Below are 21,397 nucleotides of genomic sequence, written 5' to 3'. Positions count from 1 at the left end.
CAGCTATTGGGGAAGTCTTACACGGAGGTGCGTGACACTCACGATCATGAACTCACGGACTTGCAGATCCCGCTTATCTTGCTCCTTATCAACGGCAGTCAGTGGGCAGCATATTCGACTTTGCTACCTTTTTCCATCTGAGGTGAATCGCACACACCGAGCTGCCTGGTCTGACCGCGCAGACGGGCGTTCTCGGGATTTCTTGGAGACATGGCTGCTCTCGTCGAGATGATCACCAGGGTTCATCGGCTATTCTTTGATCCGACACTGCTTGGATCGTTTGTAGAGTCAGTACAAGCGTAATGGACACAAGCTAAAAAGCAGCAACCATGACTTCGAGCGGCTCGCTGGTATGGTCAACGATCAGGTCGTGAGTCATGGCGCAGAGTTCCTGGGGCTGACATTCCTTCAAGATTGTGAAGAATGCTGCGGTGTATCCGTTCGTGAACGACGGCATACCTTTCATGTATTCCGGACAGGAGCATGTGGGTCCGGGTAACAAGGCTAGAGTCTCCATCTGATTTGAGTAGGGCCTACGAGGAGGTAAAGATCCCATGAATCGGGAGGCTATCTGGCTGGAAGGTTATCCTGAAAACACGGTGGGTCTGATTCTGTGAAATCTCGCTGAGATACTTCATAGCCTCTCTATCACCTCTTCCGGTCCCTCAATGCTGCTCGGAGAGCTGCAATCGCTTCAAATCCGCTATTCCTCACCACTCTCATGAGTGCAAGGCAGATCGACAACCACACTGTGTCCATTACGAAACCGCCGCTACTCTCCACCCTCAGTAACTATGGGTCCGGATCGACCGCCATTCCGATCTATCTTTCTCCGCTTCAAACAGGATACAAGCCCCTCCTACCAGTCATCGATACTATATCGGGGCAAATTTTCAGTACCGACCCGCGCGGAGGCTTGACGATCGCCATTGTCAGAGGCGAGCCAAGAGTCTTCTTGCCCCTCTGTGTGCATCTTGGTCAAGCCGAAGGGGTTACAAGCTGGGCCTCAATGCCCTTGTCCGTAGATACCAACATCATATCGAAGCGACCAACTCTGGGCAGTCCGAGCAGTCCGAAGGCCAAAAGGGGCACGAGCATGACCAACCTCTTTTCTTGGTTGGGACATGGAAAGGGCGGCTCGAGCATGGCTCTAGCATGCTCTAGCTTGTTTATGAAATCGCGCCAGACGCTGAAAGATTGGACTGTAACACATCGGCTCGATCTGTAGTTTCCTTCGGTCATCACCTGTAATGCTTCTCATAGCCTAGACAAACACCATCGATCCATGGACAATGTGATGTTGTGTTCATTTGTGTGTTTCTGTCACTGATCCAACTCGACAAGACGCCAACATGCATTTCAACCTCCACTGATAAACGCCTTATAACCTCATTTCCTTCAAAATTGTCTTGGCCAGCATAGAATACTGCCATCCATCACCGCCAACGCGTCGGAATTGTATGCCATGCAGAGGCAGCCAGGGTACCTGGCGTGTCAGCGAGATACAGACGTGCTTGAACCCACCTTGACCACGAAGATCTCGAAGCGGACGATGAGCGCAGATCCAGCGCCTCCGGACTGCGCCACGGCCCAAGCATCGCCATCTTCAGCGACGGGCGCTCGCTTCGTCGGTGTGACCGGGGCCGTGCCGTTCAGCTCGCCATTACTCGCTGTGCCACTCGAGTTTGCTTGTTCCGGCATCGGCGAAGCTCCTCGGGAATCAAAGTGGGATTTGGACGTTTTCCTTTTGATGGATTTCCTCCTCTTAGGGCCGTTCTCGCCAGCCGTTGGAGCAGTGCTCAAGGACGTTGAGGCTTCGTCTCCATTGACCACGCTAGCCAAATCAATCGAGGGTACGTGAACGCACTCATAGCCAGCCTTGATTGGCCGATGCTTGATTCCGATCCTGTCGAGGACCGTGGCGATCTCCTTGAGGAGAACGGACGCAGACTTGCTGGAGGTGGTAGACACTGAGAAGAGGCCCTTGAGATATACAGATTTCACGTCGTTTGGGTTGACAGCAGCAGCCTCCTCTTCCGCTTCGCCTTCCACTTCGGGCTCAGGCTCACTTTCCCGAGCCGTGATGAGCTGATGCGTGTCGGGTGTGCTGGGCTTGCGCTGAGATGCCCGACGACTGATCGAGGTCCGACCCATGGAACTACTGATGCTTCCGACTGATACACGACGCTCATGCTTAGTGACAGGTGGTCGGTTCTCGATACCCATCCTGCTGACATCGTTGTCTGCCGTCGAAGAAGACCGACTGGGACCAAGAGGCCATCTCCTTGGGCGTTCTTGCGGTTGACTCGGGCTCGACGGAATAGGTTGAGATCCCCGGTGATGAGCCACAGGAACATCGGCGATCTCCGTAGTCTCCTTATCGGCAAGGGGATGCTGCATAACCGCATTGGGAACATCATCTGCCCTGGCTCGGTAGTCAGCTGCTACCTGGTCATGGCCCATAGCGTGAGCGGAGGCCGGTGGAGGAAGATTTGGAACTGCCATCCCGTATCCGGTTGCGATTGGGGCAGCTTCGACAGATGTCTGTGACGATGCAAAGTGACCCTTGCCATAAACGCGCTCGCGCTCAATTTTCTCGCGAGCGAGGTAGTAAATCGAAATTAAAGGGTCGAATCCCCTCGTCGGATCCAGAGGCTCCTTCTCCTTGATGATTGTTTCATCTGCCTTCTTCTCCTCCTTGAACAACTTGCGCTTGAAGTCGAAACCGCTGAAGCGCTTCTTCTTCGGCGAGTCGCTCTGGTCGCTTAGATTCATCGAGCTTCCTGATGCCGCTGGACGCATCTTACGCCTTGTCTCCCAAGCCGCGACTGTCGATGAGTACTCTTCGGACAGGAGTACGTTTCGTAGCTCCTCGTATATCTGCTCTGGCGTGCCGAAAGTGAATCCTCCCATTGCATTGACAATATCCCAATCGAGGTCGTCGGCGCGGAGCGGCTCTCGGTGGATGAGATGAGAGTCAGGGGGACCATCGAAGCCCTTGGTCATGAACGGATGATTGAGGACCTCTGTGAGAGTGGCTCTTTCCAGCGGATTAGTGACCAACATCCTACCAAGTAGCGCCTTGCACTCGTTGCTCAGCCACGCTGGGTACTCTACCAGTCCTCGCTTGATTTTCGCATGCAGGGCCGGCATAGACTGATCATCAAAGGGGACTTTGCCGCACACCAAGACGTAAAGGACGATACCGAATGACCAAACGTCAACTTCGGGTCCAGTGTAGACTTTGGCATTCAGCAACTCTGGGGCCGCGAAGTAAAGAGAGCCACAGAAAGTAGAGAGATATCGATGCGGGGCGTAAAGATTTGACAGACCAAAGTCGATGATCTTGATATTTCCGGATTTTGAGATGAGAATGTTTTCAATCTTGAGATCTCGGTGGACGATCGAGTTGCGATGGCAGTAATCCAAAGCAGAGCCGATCTGACGAGCAAATTTTCGAGCTGCTCTTTCGCGTAATCTTCCATGGGAGATAATGTAGTCGAGCATTTGTCCACCATCTATGAATTCGAAAACCATGTAATGGTGATTGACGTGGGTGATGAATTCGCGCATGCCGCAAACGTATGGATGGTGAAGAAGTAGAGAGATGGCAGCCTCCCGCACTGTTCGAATCTCCTTCGATTCGTCCTTTTGACGAAGTTTATCGGCGTCCTCTGGTGAGAGAGACGACAAATCTTTGCGATGGGTTTCCGTATGCCGCGGTATGATTTTGACGGCGCACTGCACATTTGATCAGCATGGGCTTGAAGGAAGGGTAGGCTGGCTCACTTTTTCTTTGGTGACAACATTGGTGGCCAGTTTGACTTTGCCCATGCTACCGGCTCCCAAGGTCTTGTGAAGTTGCCAATCGCCGATCATCCTCCTGCTCCTGTCTTTCCCATTTCTACTTGGTCCCACATCTTGAGACTGAGATGAACGCACACTTCGACCGACGACTCTGCTTGCATCTTCTGTCATGGCGTGTCTGCGTGATTCAACATCTTCTTCTCGGATGGTGGGTTCGTGAGGTTGCGCAGAAGGAAAGGCCGTTGGCGTGGTAGGTTCTCCTTGATGAGATGTGCTGACATACGCGTTTCCGTTGAGGTGATTTGGATCTCCAGGTGATCGCAAAGAGGTGGAACGAAAGGCCGAATCTGTTGAGGCTCGATGAGGAGATCGAGATGGCGTGCGACTGTGAAGATGGCCAAACACCATGAATGATTGACACCGATGTATATCAGCATAAAACTCACCTCCGTCGTCCATGTTTATCTATTACGAATTCATATTCTGCTCCAGTCTGGACGGCACCTCCATAACTAGGTGTATTCATACCATCCCCAAAGTCAGGTTGAACGCCAGGGGACGGATTGAAAGAAGTCATGTTGAGGGGTTTGGGAGATTGGATCGGATTGGATTGGGGGTGGGTTGGACTCGAGAAGAGGCGTTCGTGACGTAGAGAGAGAAGGGGATCCGAGTGCGTCGGCGCACTGGTAGCCAGTGAGGAGGAGGAGAGAAGGACTATATGATAGCGAGGATGACTGTCATGATCTACGAATGAATGCAACCTGCTGCACCTCTTCAGCTGACTGATGTTCTGACGAGAGCCAGAGCGAGCGAGAGACCTGCGGGGTGAGCGAGAAATGGGATGCGCACACGGGGAGGGGAGGAGGGGGGATGATGGAATCAAAATGAAGCGGTTCTTATTCCCTTCTCGGGTAATAATTTATTATTATTTTATCATTATGAGCCTCTGAAAACGTGAGTCCAGATCTTTCGCAGCGGGTACACGCGATTAACCGGTGGGATCATTTAAAAAGGCTGTCGGCCCAATTTTTATCTGATTAGCATCATCATCATCATCGTTGAGGTTGTGGCTGCCTTGGTCTTGTGGCATGTATCCGACTATGGACATGGAGGCCATGCTAGTCGGACGCATGAGTGTGCTGCTTGTCAGACAAGAGACCTCCTCCTCCTATCTCTCCCATACCCAAGTGCGAGTCCTTTGATCCTCATCCTCCTTTGAGCAGCTCCAGTTCCGGTTTGCTTTTATAATCCGTTTGAACATTCCAGTGTGCTCCTTATCCCCCCTCTCACTGACCAACCACAGCATTGAACTCCCTCCGGTGTCCCCAGCAACGTCTCGAACCATCTCTCGAATTCCTCATTCAGTCACGCGCAATGTCACGCCATTCAGAGCCCGCACTGCCAGCTTACAAGCAGAATGAAGTCCATTCTTTGAATGCATGGAACCCTTCCGTCAAACCACCTCCTTACGCTGTGACCCTGTCTCACCCATCAGCCACGCCTTGCACACTCATGCGGGACCCTTTACTCATCGCAGCCATACGAGAATATGATGCCTCTCGAGACCCACACCAATGGGGAACCCGAGACTCGAGGGTTGAAGCTCATCGAGTCGAGGCACTCCGACAAGATCGCAACCTATACGTACCGGATCAGCATTCAAAGCGTACTACCCTTGGAGCTTGGTTCATCTGGCTAGTAGAGCTAATGGCGATGCCCGCAGACCCTCATGGAATGCCAGTTTTGAGCTCCGTGGGTAGGCCTGCTTGGGGTCTGCCGTATGACTTGGAGTAGGGTCTATAAATGAAATGCAAGTGTCGAGGGTGTTTGAAGCAGGGTTCCAGTTCGGCTGTAAATAGATACGCGATACATGCTTGATGGACTAGCCCATCACTTGGCCTTGCCTATCTTCTCCTAGACTCACATCCTCCATTCCTTCCTCTAGACTGCTAATGGGTTTCGCTGCCGACATTCTCATAGAAGATCGTTTCGAGTGGTGAGTTGGCCGCGGCGGCGGCCGGTCAGGATCGGCGCTCCTTCCGGCTTTGACAGTCGCAGGAGAGTTCAGATGATCGGAAAGATCACCACTATACACCCGTCGATGACCTGATTGCGCTTCTGAAGGTGCGGGGGAAGCACTGCGAGATGCTACCGATCTTCCGTCGAGCAAACCATCATTACTGCCTGTCGATATGACAGACGACTCTCTTTCGCTCCTGCTCATGGTCGTGCCTCCGTTCCGGATGACCACGTTGTCTCCATCATCTTGCCAGCTTTTGACGCGACTCGGGCTCGTACCACTGACAGCAGCCGGAGGCCGTTGAAGATGTTGTGAGGCCCCTTGAACGCCGAGGTTCAAACCAGTACTGTCTCGTTGAGCAGCACGAGGCGTATTGTCGGGGTAATCAACTTTGCTCGGTGAATCGATACGAGGAGACTCCACAGACGGTCCTCGTGATAGAGGCGAAGGAGTCCTTGTCGTCATTAAAGGCATGAATTTGCTGCGATCTTCGGCAGATACTTCGCGAGCCCCATCTCGGTCCTTGTTGACCTCCTCTCGCATCCACTTTGAAGCGCCAAACTTTTCAGACCTGCCCCCTTCGAGGTCAATGTCGACCATTTCTTCCTCCACGCTCGGTCGGTAACGTCTTGATCCCGTCGTGTCCATGTTCATGATCCATCCTCCTCGGAGTCCACCTACTTCTGCCTGAGCAATGGCACTCATCGCTTGGACGTCGGCACGGGTGGGGAGGTCCAGCGCCACGGGTGCTGGAGGCGGGGCACGACGCCGTCTCGCATCAGAGGGGGTCAGGAGATTGTTATCTGAGGGATGAAGGGCGCGTTGTAGAGGATGTGAAGGGGTGGAAGCTGCAGGGGTGACCATACGAATCGGCGTCTTGCCATGGTGTCGATGATTTATGGGATGATCGGGTGACGTCGGCGGCAGGAGGATGTCCGAATCTGCAGGTGTAGGTGTGGAAGGTGTTGTGTCTACTTGCGGAGAGGCGAGCACTAAACTGTGTCAGTTCTGCGCTTCGATTAAGACAGCGTCGAATTGCTCACCTGCGACCTCGACCCCGTTGGAAGTCCCACTCGACCCCTCTTTGGATAATTTCTGCTCTGACTGATCCCACCCAGCTAGACGCCGAGCCTCTAGAAGGCCTCGTTCCACCTCTTCTACGTCCATCCCGAGACCTAAATTCTCCCATTGCCTTACACTTCGATCCCACCAGGCCTCCAGGACGTTCCATCCTCGGTACTCTCCGGCGAGACGGAATCCCTTGCCGATTTCTCCTGCAAGAGCTCCTCCATTGTAATTGCTGTAGCCAAGCTCCTCCTCTTCATCCGAGGAGTTGGATTTGTCGGCCTCCCATCCGTCTCCACTTTCTAATTCGTCGACGAATCCCGATATCCATTTGCCCCATCCGCTGGTACCATCTCCCCTCCACAGAACACATTTGCGGTCAAAATCACGTCCAAACACGATGACTTGACCGAATGTACCGCCTGGACCCGGCTCGAGGTCTACACCGACATAGTTTCCAGCTCGATCACTGATCAGTGGTAGCCATCCGCGACACGCGTAAAGTCCTTTGATCCAGGACGGAGGGACACTGGCCATGGTAGCAAGCAAGACTGGGTTCTGACCCGCGTCGGGGTCATACTCGGCCGTCCGCCAGAACGTCCATTCGCGGATCACTTCCTCCAGGGGTAAAAGGTAGAGTCCGTAGAATAGTCCGATGCAACCGGAATCGAGGTCTTGACCGTCGGCAATCAAGAGAGTATCACGAACGGCGGGAGGCAAAGGATACCCTAATTCCTGTTCGAATGCAGCCAAAAGCGACGGGTCCACAGGTCCGTTCAGAGTTTCCAGCAGCTCTGGGAAAGTGTCGCTGAGGGCTCTGCGCAGTCGATTGAAGGTATGAGAGAGAGGCGGGTATATGTTGGATGAGGGTTGACTGCGGGTATCAGCAGTGGATGCTACCGGAATGCTCACTAGCTCTCGCGCGGGGGATAGGTGTACGCTGTACTGGCCCTTCTGCTCGGGCCTGGAGATGAGATATCGCTCTGCAGGCCCAGTCAACGAACTGGCCCAGAATCAAACTCACCATTCCGTCATTCATGCTTGGACCCAAAGATCCTTCGCGGTATTTGCCATCGGTTCGAGGCAAGGAGAACGCATCATATGTTGAGTTGACAGCTGCTCTTCTAGCTTGTCGAGACGATGAAGCGTTGTTTCCTCCTCCTCCGAAGAAGCTGGAGATTGATTGGAAAAGAGACATTAGATGTCGATGTGCCCCCTGAAGTGGAGCAAAGGAGGGTAATATTTGGAGATCGCGTGAAGTGATGATATTGCTGAAACGAGAGTATGAGATGGAGTCGAGAGCTACTCAGGCCTCTTCCACGTCGTATGCGATGTTCTCACACAGACAACTCGATGTTGGTCTGTGCGACCAGATGCCAAGTGGATGGGATTTTGTTTCTGGGTTCACTGCGTGGAACACAGTGACATGGCGAGTATCAAAGGGCTGATTAGAAGGGAGTTTGCCATTGGAGAAGGGGAGACAAGAGCAGCCAGTCGATATGAGGATCTTTATGACGTGCCGAACCTCTGCGATTTCTCGATCCAAAGTCTGACGCAGAGCAGCAGCGGCAGCAGTAGCAGCAATGAGAGAATGAACAGTGATAGCAGGGAGGTTGTGCGTTTTTGTTGCGCGTGCCCAATTTTAGGCTGAGAATGGAAACCCGGTGAGGACGGAAGCAAAATAGTGGACGTGCTTTGGTACAAATATCTGCAGGTCTCTCTGTCTCATGGTTCACGGCTCCATATGAACTGCAGATGCAGCCTGATCACTGCCTATCCAGCCTTATCTTTCGACGTGGTGTCTCTTCTCTCCTTCTCGTCCTTCTTTGACCCAGCTCTAGACTCGCCACCATTCTGTTTGGATCGCTTACTCCTATGCTTCTCCGGGGTCTTGTCATCCTCTTTCCTGGCTGCATCTGGACGCTGCAAGTTGTCAGTTGGTGATGCAAAATCGGCGAGAAAGAATGCACTCACCAGTCCCGCTCTGCCAAACCATGGTCCTCCGCAAATGATCAAGCAGACGCTCCGACTCAGCTCGAAGAACGGAACAACACCAGGAAGATAGACAGAGACAGAGCCTCTAGCGAGTTCGAAGAACGTGTAGATGACCCAATAGATACACCATTGAGCGGCGTCCCTCGCATCGCGGCCAGACTTTTTCGTCTCGAGCGTGATGCTCTGCAGACTCGATTGCACAGGCGGTATCAGCGTAAATAAGGCTGAGAAATGAGGCAGCAAGAACGCCGGGAGAACGAGGTGCAGTGCCAGGATGACGGCGCCGACACCGTATGACAGGTGCAGGGGACTAACACCGAGTGATTGGGCGATAATTAAGGTTGGCTGAGCCAGATATTCAGCGTGGGATTTCAAGCAGGAGTCTATGAACCCCGAATGCTTATCGTAATCTGATCCGCTCAATCTCGTCTTTGATCGCGACGATGGAGAGGACGACAAGGCGCCTGAAGGTTTATCGCTGGGCATCGAGAGCTTGCAGTGAACTTCCGATCGACTGCCATCTCTGATCAGTAGCCCGTCGAGACCTCGTCTCTGGCTACGCAGTACAAGGGATCCCAGGCAGAGCACAAAGGATCCGACCGCTCCAACTAGGGGTAGCGTCAAAGGACGAATGAGATGGAATACAGATCTGATCTTTGGCAATGGGGCGAGACTTGATCTGGCTCCTCACGTCTGACACTGCGCAGAATGTCGTACCAGCCGATATCGACCAGGATTGTGCAATACGTGTTGGCGCCTACATACCAATCTCAATCGGTCAGTTATTTCCGCGTGAATGGTGTAGTATCACTGACCACCAGCAGGTGACATGCTCAATCATACAAGCGACAGCAAAGAAAATTCACCGCCCTCCTCACGTCTTGCAGAACGCTGTCGTTCTTCTTGTTGGATCGATTCTTGTCTTGAATGTAAATGGGTGTGGTCCTCTGCTGTCTCAGATCATCACCTTTTTACCGGCAGTTTGGGGAACACTCAAGTATATCCGAGCAGAGGCAATGGAGCACCGCCGTGGCGGCACACTCCCTCCCGTTGATCTGACCCACATTCAGCGCAAATGGATAGACTATTGGATCATCTTTTCCGGCATTGTTATGGCGGAATCCTGGGTGGACGAGTGGCATATCGATCGGTGTTTCCCTCTATGGTGGGCCACCAAAGTTGGCACCCTGTTCTGGATTCTAGCGAAGAGATCTAACCCCAAACCGGCCCACCATGAAGCTCATGGCTCCGAGAAAGGGAAGACCAGGCCCAAGCCACTGGTGAGCGCCTTGGGACCCTCATTGCTGATACGCGCAGTCTCTACAAGAGCACCAAAACTCCAAACGGAAGATGCGAAAAGCGGCCATTCGACCGCCAACACCGATCGCCAACTCGGCCCTTCTGGTCAGATCGCATGAGGCTCTCCCAATCTCGGCAATAACTCCACCTGAAGCGGAAGCTCACTTGGCCGCACGACTACCTATGACGATAGCCCGGTCGATCGTGCCACATCCCATCAAACAAGTAAATGTATCAAAGTCTCCTCCTGTCGGACCTCAACCTGTTGATCTCGTCATTTCCCCAACTCCCCTTGTACCTGCGCATTTATCTGTCGGGTCTGTAGACGTCGAAGGTACGGTTCAAGAGCCGCCACGAATTGGGATGGATTCGCCGCCTTTCGAGCTCAGTGTCGACGACGAGGGTTCATATCACAGCGAGAGTGCGAAGAGACTCAAATTGCCTGAAGGAGGTCTCTACTTTGACAACTTATCCGCGGACATGGACAGCGCTCCATCGGATTACGACGAAAATGTCGTCTACAATATCAGTCCTCAGGCCAGACTTACCCCTTCGTTGAACGGCACACAATCATCAGCAGACGCCAAGAAGGCAATGGGCTCGACCGACTTCACCAGGACAGCCGAGGAACCGGGCAGAGCGGCGAGATACAGTGTACCATCACTGCATAAGCTGTTGGAATCGGCATCAGAGCAAGAAGCTCCCTCAGATCCTACGATGATTGGAAGTGGATTGGCGGATTTCGAGGGTACCGAGCCATTGTCATTGTTTGAAAGACGAGTTCGACGACAGATTAGCACCGGAGCGGACTAAGCTCCTGTCGACCTGAATGCAGCTCTTTAGATCATGGGCCAGGATTGAGATTCCTTTCAGGCGATGATCCTGCCGTCTCAAAGGCACTTTGACGAAGTCTGCCAGGACAAAGGATCGCTGTCAGTGCTCAGGGACACAAGAAAGGTCTCAATCGAGCGTCTCTTCCCTAACCCCTCATCTCTAACCTTCGACTTGTCGCACAAACAACCATCCTGAACAACTTCCGATATGCCTATGAACATCAATCCTCACATGATACATCACCCCAATGTGAGTCCTCAAGAGTAAGCCTGCCACCTCCTCCTCAACAGTAGAACCCTGATCCCTCAGAATTCCCTTTCCAACCGTTGTTCTGCCGGGTGGAGGAAGACTAGCGATCTATCCCGCCGTCAGGACTCGATACCCTGGACCCAATGTTGGGATTGGAGCAGGGGTGGGTGTACGAGCAAATGGGAGCATCACTGATCATCCAGGGCATGGGTCTGCCGCATCCTCTAGGCACGCCCCTAGCCTGGGGATCTGGAATGGGTATCGACAATACCGCAGCAGCTTGGCGACGATACTGTGGACTAGGAGGGTGAGCCAGGTATCCAATACATGCCCAAAGCTAATCCATTCAGCTTTTTGACTGGGTATCCAGTCCACACGAGGCTGCCTGGACGTCCTGGCCTCGGTGGCTATTGGGGTGTGAGTAGGCTGTTCGTTAAATGATCTGTGCCTGACGTCTTACTAGGGCTGGGAGATCAGAAACTGAGCGGAAGGAATATGCATCTAATTTCTTCATAGCAACGGTCAGCTCAAAGCATAGCGCTCATAAGTGCACGTGTGATCCGCGTCTCATGGATGACGCATCCAAAACGTCTCAATGGCCCCTGACCTATGGTCAGCATACCTTGCAAGCCATGGTTCCACTTACGGAAGTAGCCATCAGGATCATCGAGCCATGTCAGGTGCTTTCCCCCCTGTATCACGACCATGTGCTTCTCCTTACACCCCGTCAGGGCTGCGTATAGTCTCGGCTGGTTCGCAGCGAGCTCATCCTGCGACCCATAGATGACCAGAGTTGGACAGGTAATCCTCCAAATGTTTTCGATATGAGTCCGTAGGAGATTGCCATCTGCAGCGAATTCCGACTGGCCCCACACTTGGCTACATCAGCAATGGCCTCGAGACAGGCAAGGCGCTTCAGGATTTCCCCGCAGATTAGGAGCTTCGAACGGTAGTGGCACTCACTGCGACCTTGATCCTAGTCAATCACGCTATGGGGTCCAGACTCACGGTAGACATGTGAGGACAGTTGTTGGAATGAGAACTTGACATGATCCGGCGCAGTGTTGTCATCGACGACAAATCGATCATAGTATTCCTGTAATCTGGTTAGCACGACGATGACTACGATCCGCGACAATGTCCACCTGAGATGCCTTGGTGTAGTCTTCCGATTCGTATTCGCTTGTCGCGATTGCTCGTTCGATGGCACTTTGGTGCTCTGCTGGGAGTTCTGCCACTCGCCCGATACAGGCTTGGGCGGCATCTTTGCCAGAATTGAGGCCAGACGACACGACGAGGGAGGTGACATGTTCCGGATAAGCTGAGGCGTACGACATGGCAAGATCACCGCCTGTAGGTCGTGGAAGGGGTCAGTAGACTCCAGACATCACAAGAGACACGTACCCCATGATTGGCTGACGTGGTCAGCGCGATCAGCGGCAGTAACTTCTCTTCCTCCAGCTGACATCTCCTCCAGCTGACTTACCCAAGTAATGCTACTACAGGCGGGGATGATGAAGCTTGAGCAAGTCCGAGTGCAGGTCAATGTACTCACCTTGACTCAGCCCCAAGCACCTGATGAGTCGATGAAGCTCCTCTACGAATGTCTCTTTGACCCAAAGGTCTGCATACGTGTCGTCCTCCAAGCGTGTAGACCGTCCACATCCTACTTGGCTGCAAAAGTGATCAGCGACGAGGGACGCCCACCCAGCGGGGAAGAGAAAGAGGACTCACTCGTACATGATAATGGCCCTACCAGAACCCAACAGCTCCAGATAGTCCAACAGATAGTTATGACATGCACCTGGCCCACCGTGAAGAACAACGACAGGGGCACGAGCTCCGGAGCTCGTTCCAGCTTGTCCAAGGGATCCGTTGATCCTATACCACGTTTCGACCAGTGTATCGGGGAATGCTGACGGATACCAAGTCAAATAACCTTCCCTGTCTGGCTCAGGAATCGTGCCTCGCGAATTGAGTCGCATGGTGAGGGGCGACCTTGTAAGTGTAATGTCACTCGGTCAAAGTCGTCCATGATCGCGAGTCATGAAGGTTGATTTCAAACTGGAGTAGTCAAGCTGAAAGGACGACTCTGGCTTCTTTTTTACGCCCTCTTGACAAAGGTAATGACTTAAAGCCAGAACTCGTATAGGGGTCTGTGAGTTGCTGCCAGTAGATCATTGAAGAGATACATGTATAGATGTCAGGATTAGCTACAGCTTGGCTTTTCGGCGGAATTCGTCAAAATTGAAGGATCGAGATTGGGCTTATCCCAAGCGAACTTCGTGCCTCCACTCCTACCGCCTTAGCAGCAGGGGATGGGGATGATGCAGATGTCGCAGCTAGATTGTTTTCAGTGCACGAGAACGGAATAGGGCGTTCGAACTGTAGCCGAGACTCACTGGCAGGGCAAAATGGCTTAGAAGTCGTCAGCACAGGTGCATTCTGGCGATGACCGAAATCAACTCACGCAGACCACACAAACGACCTATCAAATGAGAGAAACACGGTCGCCCAGTCAGCTTATGCCCATCCGCACCAACAACAAGGCGGGTCTTCTCCCGTCTGCTCTGAGCCGAACGCACCGGGACATCCTCCTCGAAGACGCAATGTCTCTTCGGATTGCTTCGATACTCCGTCGGAAGGCTTAGCAGCGTCTGACAGCAGTGTCAGCGACAGTGAGAGCCACGATCCGAGACATTAAAATGAGGTCCGTTTCGAAGATAGGTCCTCGCCCCTCGTCTTTACCCACTCATACTCACTCATGGTCGCTTGTTTGGTCGGCTGCATTGCCACATAGGTGGATTCGATGGATGGTTGAGGTGGATAGGATGTTTTGTCCATGTTGAATTTTATGAGGACTGCTCGAATGGTACCAGTTTGTGTTGTCTAGCAATTCGTGACTTGTTGAGATGAGTCTGACGGGTTCAACTTGGAAAGAGCGAGCGCAGCAAGATTGAGGGATGGGCGACGATCAGTTGGATGGGCTTTTGTGACGTCAAAATTCCCCCGAACGAGACCAAAACATAGTGTGGCTGTGAGGCGGAATCAATGCTATCAGCGTACCGCTCAACGCGCCACGTCACTCTTGGCTCAATGCAACCCGCATTCGCGTCCATTCATCCGTATGCGTTGTGATTGATCAGTTGTTGTAAAGCATTGAACGGCTGCTTTGAGTCACAGATCAAGTCAGACCTCAAACTCATTCTTTGAGCACGTATTACCCAGCGTCTGACATTCAGCTGTCAGTTGTGAGGTTTTCACGCAAATCGCCCCTCAACCAACATGAACCAAGTGAGTGATGACCACTTGTAGTGCAGTTCATCTCGCAACTCTGTCTCTTGTTCACAGTCATACCATCGGATAGAGGAAACGCTGATACGTCTCATCAGCTTCACAGCTTTCAAGCTGTGCCATCCACCCGCAATGCTTTTGACGCTTATTCTACACTTCCTGAACCGCCTCGTCCTCAGTCAACCCATGCTCCCCGAGCTCATACACAGTGAGTTCTTCACTTTGATCATTGAGCCATGCTCACTGGCCCAGACAACCGATCGTGACTGGTACCAGTGTCCTGGGGATCAAGTACGAGGGTGGAGTCATGCTTGCAGCGGACAATCTTGGTCAGTCCACTTCCTGACAGGAGATCGGACAAATACTGATGCGAGGCCCCTCAGCTTCGTACGGTTCCTTGGCTCGGTTCAAAGACATTCAGCGTCTCCATCCTCTCGGCGACAATACTTGTTTGGCAGTCGCGGGGGATATGTCCGATTTTCAGTACATGACAAAGCTGCTTGATGCCACGCTGTAGGTCCATCCCAATGTTAGCTCAGGATCGGCTATGCTGACAGCACTGCTTAGCCGCGCAGATCGTTCCGTCTCTCTCACAGACACCCATCCACCATTCTCCCCTCAAAATATCTACACCTACCTCTCGAACCTGTATTATGCTCGCAGGAGCAAAGTGAACCCGTTGTGGAATGCGATTCTCGTCGGTGGCTGGGACAAGGAGAAGAAAGAGAGGTGTGTGATAATCTCCAGCCGTCTCCTCACTCTGATACAGTTTCCTCGCCTACGTCGACCTCCTTGGGACGACCTACTCCGCTCCGACACTAGCCACTGGAATTGGCGCTCATATCGCCCAGCCTCTTCTACGTGAAGCGTACGAGGCGAAGGCTGGCGTCGATGGCAAAGGCCCTTTGTTGACAGGTCAAGAGGCCGAAGAGCTCCTGGATACATGTATGAAGGTTTTGTTCTACCGTGATGCCAGGAGTTTGAACAAGGTGAGCAGCAGGCAGAGATGGAAAGTGCCAGGATTGACGCTCCGGGTAGTACCAAATCGCTACGATCTCCAATGACGGCGTCAAAATTTCTGACTCAAAGAGCTCAGAGACCGAGTGGGGCTTTGCAGAGGGACTCCGGGGTTACGGACCACAGACGCAGTAGAAGAAGACAGTGTGTAGGAAGAGGCATGCATGGGTCTTAAGACGCATGCTTGGTCCGCGGAGGTCTAGGCAACAGACGCGGCAGGCTTACTCCGTCTCGTCTTTCCGTTCTGCTTGCTCTTCAAGTTCGACGCCACTTTCAGACCTTTCACACCGAGCTTCATCTCCTTGAGCCTCATTGCCCTTCTGCGTTCCTTGACAACTTTCCTCCGCGCTCGTACTTCCTCCAGCCGCTTTGCTTTTCTCGCTTGACCATCGACAGGAGCGGATGTCGTGATGCCTTTGATGGTGAGCGGGGTGTAGTGGACTTCCGGTATCAATGGACTCATATCATGCGCCTCGTCCGGGACGGCGGCTGATGATCCAGGGCCTTGCCCCCTCTGTGCTGGTCCTCGATCCCTCTGTGCACAATGGACTCGGACATTCGATGTCGGGTGCGGGAGTGTGATTTGATGTCTCGGGGGATGAAGCGCGGACTTGGGCAACAGCTCCGATAGTATCTTCAAATCGGGATGGGAGGACTACGTCCAATCAGCAAGGAACGAGACAGAGCCCAGACTAACTCACCCGCACAGCGGTACACGCGACTCGCCTGAGACCGACCATTCTGGCGATCTCAAGCTCCACATCACCCAACGCTACGACTCTGATTTCCTCTCTGGGTTCTCCAATGATTGTCCGCTGATCTTTCTTCATCCTGGTCTCAATGATCTTGCCCAATTGGATCCACTGATACACCAGTGCGTTGTATGTCGCACAATACTGCGGGATGGCACTGACGAGCGTCTGGGGAGATATAGAGAGAAGCGGGACGATAATGAAGGCTGGGGGATATAGACGAGCCCCGAGAGATTCGGTCATGGAGATACCTTGTGTTCGAGCTGATGAGTCGGACGGTGCCGTAGGCAACAAACCATTGGAGTTCAAGGGGAGTGACGTAGTGGCCAACTGAAGGTTCCCATTGATCGCATCTGCCATGAGCATCAACCGCAGTTTAAGATCATCGATGGACCTCTCCAATACTTTGATGGTCTCATTGATACCGAAAATCAAATGTTGAAGAACATCCGGAGCCTCGGGGATTTTAGGAGGAGGATGGGCAGGTTTGTCGTCTGCTTTCCCGATTGCTTGACTGTCTCGAAAGCTATTATCATTCGGCCGTTGGGGCGTCGAAAGTCTGGGATCCTCTCCATGGTTCTCCTCTTCTAATTGCTTGTCCACGGCTGCCTTTTGCCGTTTCTTCTCTTTTCTTCTCTGCGCCTGGTTGAAGTGCTTGCATCTGGCTCTGTCGACGTGGTATGCGGGGATACTGTCTGGTATGAGGGTAGGTAGGGAAGAGAGGACAGCTTTCTGTAGATGATTCGGTATGGACGGCCTGGCGAGGCACATCGTCAGCCTTAGTCGTATCTTGTGCGCACTGTCATTCCGTGCTATTGTGCTCACCAGGGAACAATCAAAGGTGAAACCATAACGGCTTTGACAACCTGCTTGTCCATCCTAGCTCGATCCAGAGCCTCACCCCGAGTCTTTGTGTTCGACAAGACCTTTCCACTCGCTTTCGGGCCTTTTAATGCCTGCTCTGTCATGATGTCGTCGTCGCTGTCATTCTTAGTCGGCTAGTGAGCGATATCGCGTATTACAACTCGAACATTTCAGACACCCCGCGGCCGGCTTCGGCGGCATCCGCCGCTTCGGGAAAAGGTGCCACATCAGCCAGTCCATCGGGAATATGACTTCTCCCTTGTACGAAACTCCCGAAGCCGCGTGGCAATTCTTCGAGTTGCCAAATTTCAGCTGGTCTCTCGTCGCTGCTTTGAAGTAACAACCTCTACCTCTTTCTATCTCTTCATTCACAAAACTCTTTGCGGCTGTCGAAAGGCACACCCGGATCGAGTAGAGCAGATCAAGTCCACAAGCTCAAGCGCATCGCATCTTTCCCTCACAAAAGCTCCTTGCTACCAGTCTATTTCAACTAGGCATCCTTCAAAATGGTCCGAGTCTCCGTTCTTAACGATGCCATGGTGAGTTGACAACTGAGCATTGGAGAGGCAGCGAGCACGCAGGCGGACTTTGCTGAGATCTGGGACGAGCCAAGAACATTGAACTGATTTCTCGCCTCAGAACAACATCGTCAACGCCGAGCGAAGGGGTAAACGTCAGGTTCTCATCCGACCCAGCTCCAAGGTCGTCGTCAAGGTCTTATCCGTCATGCAGAAGCACGGTGAGTGGGAGTTCATATCTTTGCCGTTCCTCCAAGGCTACCTCCGGAGTATAACTGCCACCTCTCGCACTCTTACCCCACCGAGTGGAGGCTTTAAGTCTCCGGAAGAGTGAATCAAGGATCTCATTCATGGGATTGCCCTCCTCATACTAATCCCTCTTGACGAGTCAAGGCCGCACGGCCGGGCATACAGTCTTGGGGGCTGATTGGGGGAGGACAGCAGTTCTCTATTTCCGTTCTTGCTTCAGCCACTTGCCTCGGGTCATGCCTCGATCGTTACAAACGCTGACTTGAATGCAGGATACATTGGCGAATTTGAGATCATTGACGATCACCGATCCGGCAAGGTCGTCATCCAGCTCAACGGACGATTGAACAAGTGTGGCGTCATCTCTCCCCGCTTCAACGTCGGAGTCGACGAGAGTGAGTCGAATGTCCACGCTTCTCAAGATGCCTACTGACCTGTCACTCAGTCGAGAAGTGGGTCAACTTGCTCCTTCCCGCTCGATCCTTCGGAAAGATCATCCTCACTACCTCTGCTGGAATCATGGACCACGAGGAGGCCAGGCGAAAGCACGTGAGTGTGGCCTGCAATGCTTCAGATTGAAACTGACTTTCCCCTTCCAGACTGGTGGAAAGATCCTTGCATACGTCTACTAGATGCATATAGGGAATGCATGCTTTGCATAAATCCGAGGGCGATGTCTCCCCAGAGATAGATCGCTCTCCCTGGTCGCGAGAGGCGGCATGATATGGAGTAAGAACCTATCTGACCTACTTGCCAAGCCTCTGCTCGACGTTTTGCCACGCTTTCATTGCTCCATCCCATTCTGATTTGTGCAGCACGCCAGATTCACTCGATTCGCGGCTTGCGAGACGGGGGAATCGCTTTGCCGTCTTCCGAAGCAAGGAGAGGGAGGACGTGCGAGAACGTTGCAGTAAGGGTGAAAAAATATCCATGAGCATGCTGGGTATAGGTAATGGAGTCGGATGCATGCTAGACGGGGCTTCAGTGAATCTCCCGAGTGTCAGAATCCCGCTCACTAGATCTCGGTGATGCGAAGCGGCCAGCAGGGGAAGCCACCTAGCTCTGGCGGAGCGCGAGCCAGCAGAGAGCCCAAAAACGACGGTCGTTTGATCCGGTGAACAAGGAGGAGCTCGGGATCACAGCTCAGTTGGAGGGTTTCTGACTCAAGGGTTAACAGTTTGCCAATCGAGGCACGCCATCACATAGTCACTCACCTCGTACCCGCTCGTCTAGACTTTGTTGCGAAATCGTCTCCCGTGGTGATGCTGCCCTCTCCTCCCTCGCAATATGCGCCAAGATCTCCCTCGAATCCGACGTAAGCAGATGCACATGTAGCGGTTTTGTGTTGGGTGCAAAGACAGTGAACGAAGTGACAGGGTCGAATGGCTCGTGAACAGTATCTTTCTTCACCACATCTGCGTAGCTTGTCTGTCCGAGGCCATTCTGTGGTGCCTGCTGCAAGCGTGAACAAATTTGAGCCGAGAAGGGCTGACTTACCAAAGTCGATTTGGCGGATCTGCGAGGGGACGGAGAGCGAGAGTCCGGCGGAGAGACCGGGAGTCGTTGATACTGGGATACTATTGCATCCCTACAGTCGTCCAGGACCCCTTGACAGGTAAGCATTGATGGACCGAGATCAACTGTGGTCAAGCAGCTCACCGTGATTGTCGTAAATACTGAGCTCTGAAATTCCAGCTAGGCTAGCCCATGAGATGACTCGCGCGACGGACTCCATCAATGCGCCGTCATATTGATGCGCTTTCCGTCGAAGTCGCATCCCTGCATGTCGCTGCCGTCCTCGCCGCCTGGGAGTTTCACTCAATTCTGACCGTTCATCCACCTCCGATCCACAGAGAAAGACAACAGCTACATGTGCAGGCGGATCTTTAGGCGTGTGCGCCAAACTTTTATGCTTGACGAAAACTTCGCTGATCCTCAAGCAGAGAGAAAATAGTGTAAAGAGCAGGTGAAGGAGGAGCAGGAGAGGAAAGCATGCAATGGAGAGCAGGGAATGCTGGGTCGGACCTCGCTGAAATTTGGCCATGTTGACAGACGCGAGTTCTTCTAGAGTCACTCTCAGTTCCGCCTCTAGCTCGGAGCGATTCCGTTCGACATCCCTAGCAGCACAGAAGCTGCTTCACTGAGAGGCGAGCTGTGGTGAGAGCTCGACAAAGGAAAGCTTGAATTGCAGGACTTGACGACGTGGAAATTCGAAAACTGGAGCTCCCGAACGTCATCGCGGAAGCCGAACGAGGGACCCGCGATGCAACGTTTCTCGAGGACCTTGCTGGACTCCGTGATGGAACAATGCATTGGTCCCCTGCTACGATGCCATACAATGTCTATGAGTGTGGCTAAGAGACTGAAATCTCACACTCCTCCAGGGGATATCCTCCTTTGGTCTCAATCCGCTAGATCAAGCGGCCTCAATCTTCCTTATCCAGTCTTCAAAATCCTTCCAATGATGCATCACTCCTTCAGCCTTGCAATCCTGCGTCAAGGTCTTCTCCATCTGTTTGACCTTTTCGATGCCACCGTCGTCATAGTAAGGTCCAACGTATCCGAGGACGTGAATGCCAGCTCTCATAGCTGCCGTTGCTCCAGACTTGGAGTCCTCGATGGCGACACATTCTTCGGGTTTGACTCCCAGCTTTTCGCAAGCGTGGAGGTAGACTGCAGGGTCTGGTTTAGAAGTGGGTGGCTCCATAGAGGCAGCAGAAAAGACTCTGTCGCCAAAGTACTTTGTTTGATCAGTCTTTTTGAGAGCAGCTTGGACCCTAGACATGGCGGAGGAAGAGACCACAGCGAGACCGTATTTGTGTTCGGACTGAAGCTTGTCTAGAACCTCCATCACGCCTTCACAAGGAACAGCTCGTGCAGCGAGTTTCGACGTCGTGGACTCCAGTTCTCTCGAGACCCAGTCGTCTAACTCGGTAGGGGGCACTTCGAATCCATGCTTCTGTCCAAGCGTTGTGACAAGCCCTCGAAAGTTGAGACCGACGAATTCCTCCTGGAGCTCGGACTCGGTGTATTGAAAGGGAGCAGGATCAGCTGGCAAGTGTTGCTTGAGGATCAAGTTGCCAAGTTCCGTACATGATTCGAAGGCTAACGGCTCCGAAAGGACCAATGTGTTGTCGCAGTCGAACAAGAGGTATTTAATCTTCAGACAACAGGCGTCAACAGGCGGCTCCACAAGGGATTGGGAGCGCAGAGTGCAATTGGAAGATCGGTATCATCAATCTTAATGCACGACGAGCTTGTTCAGATCAGAGGGTCGCCGATGAGGCGCTCAAGGGCGAAGTTTGACTTGCTCACCTGCGGCATGATGTACAGCTGTCAGAAGTCGAAAACCAAAGTTAATCAATCGAAGCAACGGAAAGAGTGGCAGAGTTCAATCTCATCTCATTCTGGACTGAAAAGACGTCACACCGCTG

General features: G+C 52.8%; 14 protein-coding genes across 14 annotated transcripts; 6 read left to right on the top strand and 8 right to left on the bottom strand.

Moving 5' to 3' along the window:
• Nucleotides 1–4: 4 nt before the first annotated feature.
• On the top strand, nucleotides 5–1,304 carry BD324DRAFT_636601 (glycoside hydrolase superfamily). Its single transcript, XM_022016912.1, has 5 exons — nucleotides 5–287; nucleotides 325–370; nucleotides 414–485; nucleotides 531–599; nucleotides 641–1,304. Exons 1-5 carry the CDS (start codon nucleotides 211–213, stop codon nucleotides 1,226–1,228), a joined length of 852 nt encoding a protein of 283 aa, XP_021868867.1. The 5' UTR covers nucleotides 5–210; the 3' UTR covers nucleotides 1,229–1,304.
• On the bottom strand, nucleotides 1,305–4,276 carry BD324DRAFT_636597 (hypothetical protein). Its single transcript, XM_022016911.1, has 3 exons — nucleotides 3,790–4,276; nucleotides 1,525–3,741; nucleotides 1,305–1,486 (listed from the first exon to the last, which is right to left on the bottom strand). The coding sequence occupies exons 1-3, from the start codon at nucleotides 4,264–4,266 to the stop codon at nucleotides 1,382–1,384; spliced, it is 2,799 nt and encodes a 932-aa protein (XP_021868866.1). The 5' UTR covers nucleotides 4,267–4,276; the 3' UTR covers nucleotides 1,305–1,381.
• Nucleotides 4,277–4,788: 512 nt separating this feature from the next.
• BD324DRAFT_636595 (hypothetical protein) lies at nucleotides 4,789–5,657 on the top strand. The gene has a single exon (XM_022016910.1). The coding sequence runs from the start codon at nucleotides 5,182–5,184 to the stop codon at nucleotides 5,599–5,601; it is 420 nt and encodes a 139-aa protein (XP_021868865.1). The 5' UTR covers nucleotides 4,789–5,181; the 3' UTR covers nucleotides 5,602–5,657.
• Nucleotide 5,658: 1 nt separating this feature from the next.
• Nucleotides 5,659–8,495, bottom strand: BD324DRAFT_604856 (hypothetical protein). Its single transcript, XM_022013990.1, has 4 exons — nucleotides 7,917–8,495; nucleotides 7,805–7,875; nucleotides 6,871–7,766; nucleotides 5,659–6,819 (listed from the first exon to the last, which is right to left on the bottom strand). Exons 1-4 carry the CDS (start codon nucleotides 8,088–8,090, stop codon nucleotides 5,690–5,692), a joined length of 2,271 nt encoding a protein of 756 aa, XP_021868864.1. The 5' UTR covers nucleotides 8,091–8,495; the 3' UTR covers nucleotides 5,659–5,689.
• An 83-nt stretch (nucleotides 8,496–8,578) lies between these two features.
• BD324DRAFT_162114 (hypothetical protein) lies at nucleotides 8,579–9,592 on the bottom strand. The gene has a single exon (XM_022012064.1). It carries the CDS (start codon nucleotides 9,371–9,373, stop codon nucleotides 8,666–8,668), a length of 708 nt encoding a protein of 235 aa, XP_021868863.1. The 5' UTR covers nucleotides 9,374–9,592; the 3' UTR covers nucleotides 8,579–8,665.
• Nucleotides 9,593–9,595: 3 nt separating this feature from the next.
• BD324DRAFT_653369 (hypothetical protein) lies at nucleotides 9,596–10,999 on the top strand (the record flags this gene model as incomplete). Its single annotated transcript, XM_022018648.1, has 3 exons — nucleotides 9,596–9,664; nucleotides 9,712–10,167; nucleotides 10,205–10,999. The coding sequence occupies 3 exons, from the start codon at nucleotides 9,596–9,598 to the stop codon at nucleotides 10,997–10,999; spliced, it is 1,320 nt and encodes a 439-aa protein (XP_021868862.1).
• A 339-nt stretch (nucleotides 11,000–11,338) lies between these two features.
• BD324DRAFT_162043 (hypothetical protein) lies at nucleotides 11,339–11,753 on the top strand. The gene is made up of 3 exons (XM_022012063.1): nucleotides 11,339–11,432; nucleotides 11,473–11,576; nucleotides 11,620–11,753. Exons 2-3 carry the CDS (start codon nucleotides 11,476–11,478, stop codon nucleotides 11,708–11,710), a joined length of 192 nt encoding a protein of 63 aa, XP_021868861.1. The 5' UTR covers nucleotides 11,339–11,432; nucleotides 11,473–11,475; the 3' UTR covers nucleotides 11,711–11,753.
• On the bottom strand, nucleotides 11,639–13,513 carry BD324DRAFT_162029 (Alpha/Beta hydrolase protein). The gene is made up of 10 exons (XM_022012062.1): nucleotides 13,004–13,513; nucleotides 12,825–12,943; nucleotides 12,756–12,768; nucleotides 12,674–12,684; nucleotides 12,415–12,620; nucleotides 12,278–12,365; nucleotides 12,233–12,238; nucleotides 11,912–12,143; nucleotides 11,723–11,871; nucleotides 11,639–11,676 (listed from the first exon to the last, which is right to left on the bottom strand). Exons 1-9 carry the CDS (start codon nucleotides 13,252–13,254, stop codon nucleotides 11,862–11,864), a joined length of 936 nt encoding a protein of 311 aa, XP_021868860.1. The 5' UTR covers nucleotides 13,255–13,513; the 3' UTR covers nucleotides 11,639–11,676; nucleotides 11,723–11,861.
• Nucleotides 13,514–13,792: 279 nt separating this feature from the next.
• On the bottom strand, nucleotides 13,793–14,113 carry BD324DRAFT_653366 (hypothetical protein; the record flags this gene model as incomplete). Its single annotated transcript, XM_022018647.1, has 2 exons — nucleotides 13,793–13,926; nucleotides 14,032–14,113. 2 exons carry the CDS (start codon nucleotides 14,111–14,113, stop codon nucleotides 13,793–13,795), a joined length of 216 nt encoding a protein of 71 aa, XP_021868859.1.
• Nucleotides 14,114–14,405: 292 nt separating this feature from the next.
• Nucleotides 14,406–15,754, top strand: BD324DRAFT_636556 (nucleophile aminohydrolase). The gene is made up of 7 exons (XM_022016909.1): nucleotides 14,406–14,563; nucleotides 14,662–14,771; nucleotides 14,816–14,892; nucleotides 14,947–15,076; nucleotides 15,131–15,292; nucleotides 15,333–15,552; nucleotides 15,602–15,754. Exons 1-7 carry the CDS (start codon nucleotides 14,555–14,557, stop codon nucleotides 15,713–15,715), a joined length of 822 nt encoding a protein of 273 aa, XP_021868858.1. The 5' UTR covers nucleotides 14,406–14,554; the 3' UTR covers nucleotides 15,716–15,754.
• Nucleotides 15,755–17,340, bottom strand: BD324DRAFT_604852 (hypothetical protein). The gene is made up of 3 exons (XM_022013989.1): nucleotides 17,158–17,340; nucleotides 16,282–17,089; nucleotides 15,755–16,235 (listed from the first exon to the last, which is right to left on the bottom strand). Exons 1-3 carry the CDS (start codon nucleotides 17,298–17,300, stop codon nucleotides 15,780–15,782), a joined length of 1,407 nt encoding a protein of 468 aa, XP_021868857.1. The 5' UTR covers nucleotides 17,301–17,340; the 3' UTR covers nucleotides 15,755–15,779.
• A 96-nt stretch (nucleotides 17,341–17,436) lies between these two features.
• On the top strand, nucleotides 17,437–18,610 carry BD324DRAFT_636552 (ribosomal protein S8). The gene is made up of 5 exons (XM_022016908.1): nucleotides 17,437–17,735; nucleotides 17,836–17,935; nucleotides 18,236–18,358; nucleotides 18,409–18,512; nucleotides 18,563–18,610. The coding sequence occupies exons 1-5, from the start codon at nucleotides 17,703–17,705 to the stop codon at nucleotides 18,593–18,595; spliced, it is 393 nt and encodes a 130-aa protein (XP_021868856.1). The 5' UTR covers nucleotides 17,437–17,702; the 3' UTR covers nucleotides 18,596–18,610.
• Nucleotides 18,611–20,253, bottom strand: BD324DRAFT_636548 (hypothetical protein). The gene is made up of 6 exons (XM_022016907.1): nucleotides 19,907–20,253; nucleotides 19,623–19,857; nucleotides 19,461–19,570; nucleotides 19,178–19,415; nucleotides 18,980–19,121; nucleotides 18,611–18,932 (listed from the first exon to the last, which is right to left on the bottom strand). Exons 1-6 carry the CDS (start codon nucleotides 19,955–19,957, stop codon nucleotides 18,710–18,712), a joined length of 999 nt encoding a protein of 332 aa, XP_021868855.1. The 5' UTR covers nucleotides 19,958–20,253; the 3' UTR covers nucleotides 18,611–18,709.
• On the bottom strand, nucleotides 20,254–21,337 carry BD324DRAFT_636546 (phosphoglycolate phosphatase). Its single transcript, XM_022016906.1, has 2 exons — nucleotides 21,279–21,337; nucleotides 20,254–21,123 (listed from the first exon to the last, which is right to left on the bottom strand). The coding sequence occupies exons 1-2, from the start codon at nucleotides 21,285–21,287 to the stop codon at nucleotides 20,380–20,382; spliced, it is 753 nt and encodes a 250-aa protein (XP_021868854.1). The 5' UTR covers nucleotides 21,288–21,337; the 3' UTR covers nucleotides 20,254–20,379.
• Nucleotides 21,338–21,397: the final 60 nt, after the last annotated feature.

The sequence above is a fragment of the Kockovaella imperatae genome (assembly GCF_002102565.1).
Source record: "Kockovaella imperatae strain NRRL Y-17943 chromosome Unknown BD324scaffold_14, whole genome shotgun sequence".
NCBI lineage: Eukaryota > Fungi > Basidiomycota > Tremellomycetes > Tremellales > Cuniculitremaceae > Kockovaella > Kockovaella imperatae.
Note: the sequence above shows the minus strand (reverse complement) of the source record. Positions and strands in the feature narration are given on the sequence as shown.

What these genes read in the sequence shown, in the direction of transcription:
- BD324DRAFT_636601 (XM_022016912.1), top strand. Translation starts at nt 211, where the DNA reads ATGGCTGCTCTCGTCGAGATGATCACCAGGGTTCATCGGCTATTCTTT. An exon ending in CTGCTTGGATCGTTTGTAGA is followed by an intron (nt 288 to 324) that starts GTCAGTACAAGC and finishes GCTAAAAAGCAG; the next exon opens with CAACCATGACTTCGAGCGGC. An exon ending in AAGGTTATCCTGAAAACACG is followed by an intron (nt 600 to 640) that starts GTGGGTCTGATT and finishes GATACTTCATAG; the next exon opens with CCTCTCTATCACCTCTTCCG.
- BD324DRAFT_636597 (XM_022016911.1), bottom strand. Translation starts at nt 4,266, where the DNA reads ATGGACGACGGAGGTGAGTTTTATGCTGATATACATCGGTGTCAATCA. An exon ending in ATGTTGTCACCAAAGAAAAA is followed by an intron (nt 3,742 to 3,789) that starts GTGAGCCAGCCT and finishes TCAAATGTGCAG; the next exon opens with TGCGCCGTCAAAATCATACC. An exon ending in TCGAGATCTTCGTGGTCAAG is followed by an intron (nt 1,487 to 1,524) that starts GTGGGTTCAAGC and finishes CTGACACGCCAG; the next exon opens with GTACCCTGGCTGCCTCTGCA.
- BD324DRAFT_636595 (XM_022016910.1), top strand. Translation starts at nt 5,182, where the DNA reads ATGTCACGCCATTCAGAGCCCGCACTGCCAGCTTACAAGCAGAATGAA.
- BD324DRAFT_604856 (XM_022013990.1), bottom strand. Translation starts at nt 8,090, where the DNA reads ATGTCTCTTTTCCAATCAATCTCCAGCTTCTTCGGAGGAGGAGGAAAC. An exon ending in CAAGCATGAATGACGGAATG is followed by an intron (nt 7,876 to 7,916) that starts GTGAGTTTGATT and finishes CTGGGCCTGCAG; the next exon opens with AGCGATATCTCATCTCCAGG. An exon ending in CAACGGGGTCGAGGTCGCAG is followed by an intron (nt 6,820 to 6,870) that starts GTGAGCAATTCG and finishes GACACAGTTTAG; the next exon opens with TGCTCGCCTCTCCGCAAGTA.
- BD324DRAFT_162114 (XM_022012064.1), bottom strand. Translation starts at nt 9,373, where the DNA reads ATGCCCAGCGATAAACCTTCAGGCGCCTTGTCGTCCTCTCCATCGTCG.
- BD324DRAFT_162043 (XM_022012063.1), top strand. Translation starts at nt 11,476, where the DNA reads ATGGGTCTGCCGCATCCTCTAGGCACGCCCCTAGCCTGGGGATCTGGA. An exon ending in CGATACTGTGGACTAGGAGG is followed by an intron (nt 11,577 to 11,619) that starts GTGAGCCAGGTA and finishes TAATCCATTCAG; the next exon opens with CTTTTTGACTGGGTATCCAG.
- BD324DRAFT_162029 (XM_022012062.1), bottom strand. Translation starts at nt 13,254, where the DNA reads ATGCGACTCAATTCGCGAGGCACGATTCCTGAGCCAGACAGGGAAGGT. An exon ending in AGGGCCATTATCATGTACGA is followed by an intron (nt 12,944 to 13,003) that starts GTGAGTCCTCTT and finishes TCACTTTTGCAG; the next exon opens with CCAAGTAGGATGTGGACGGT. An exon ending in ACTACACCAAGGCATCTCAG is followed by an intron (nt 12,366 to 12,414) that starts GTGGACATTGTC and finishes ACCAGATTACAG; the next exon opens with GAATACTATGATCGATTTGT.
- BD324DRAFT_636556 (XM_022016909.1), top strand. An exon ending in AAGCTGCTTGATGCCACGCT is followed by an intron (nt 15,077 to 15,130) that starts GTAGGTCCATCC and finishes AGCACTGCTTAG; the next exon opens with CCGCGCAGATCGTTCCGTCT. An exon ending in GACAAGGAGAAGAAAGAGAG is followed by an intron (nt 15,293 to 15,332) that starts GTGTGTGATAAT and finishes ACTCTGATACAG; the next exon opens with TTTCCTCGCCTACGTCGACC.
- BD324DRAFT_604852 (XM_022013989.1), bottom strand. Translation starts at nt 17,300, where the DNA reads ATGACAGAGCAGGCATTAAAAGGCCCGAAAGCGAGTGGAAAGGTCTTG. An exon ending in TCACCTTTGATTGTTCCCTG is followed by an intron (nt 17,090 to 17,157) that starts GTGAGCACAATA and finishes GTGCCTCGCCAG; the next exon opens with GCCGTCCATACCGAATCATC. An exon ending in TCGCGTGTACCGCTGTGCGG is followed by an intron (nt 16,236 to 16,281) that starts GTGAGTTAGTCT and finishes GATTGGACGTAG; the next exon opens with TCCTCCCATCCCGATTTGAA.
- BD324DRAFT_636552 (XM_022016908.1), top strand. Translation starts at nt 17,703, where the DNA reads ATGGTCCGAGTCTCCGTTCTTAACGATGCCATG. An exon ending in ATCCGTCATGCAGAAGCACG is followed by an intron (nt 17,936 to 18,235) that starts GTGAGTGGGAGT and finishes ACTTGAATGCAG; the next exon opens with GATACATTGGCGAATTTGAG. An exon ending in AGGAGGCCAGGCGAAAGCAC is followed by an intron (nt 18,513 to 18,562) that starts GTGAGTGTGGCC and finishes TTCCCCTTCCAG; the next exon opens with ACTGGTGGAAAGATCCTTGC.
- BD324DRAFT_636548 (XM_022016907.1), bottom strand. Translation starts at nt 19,957, where the DNA reads ATGCTTTCCTCTCCTGCTCCTCCTTCACCTGCTCTTTACACTATTTTC. An exon ending in CTCTTTACACTATTTTCTCT is followed by an intron (nt 19,858 to 19,906) that starts CTGCTTGAGGAT and finishes AGTTTGGCGCAC; the next exon opens with ACGCCTAAAGATCCGCCTGC. An exon ending in GATCCGCCAAATCGACTTTG is followed by an intron (nt 19,416 to 19,460) that starts GTAAGTCAGCCC and finishes CGCTTGCAGCAG; the next exon opens with GCACCACAGAATGGCCTCGG.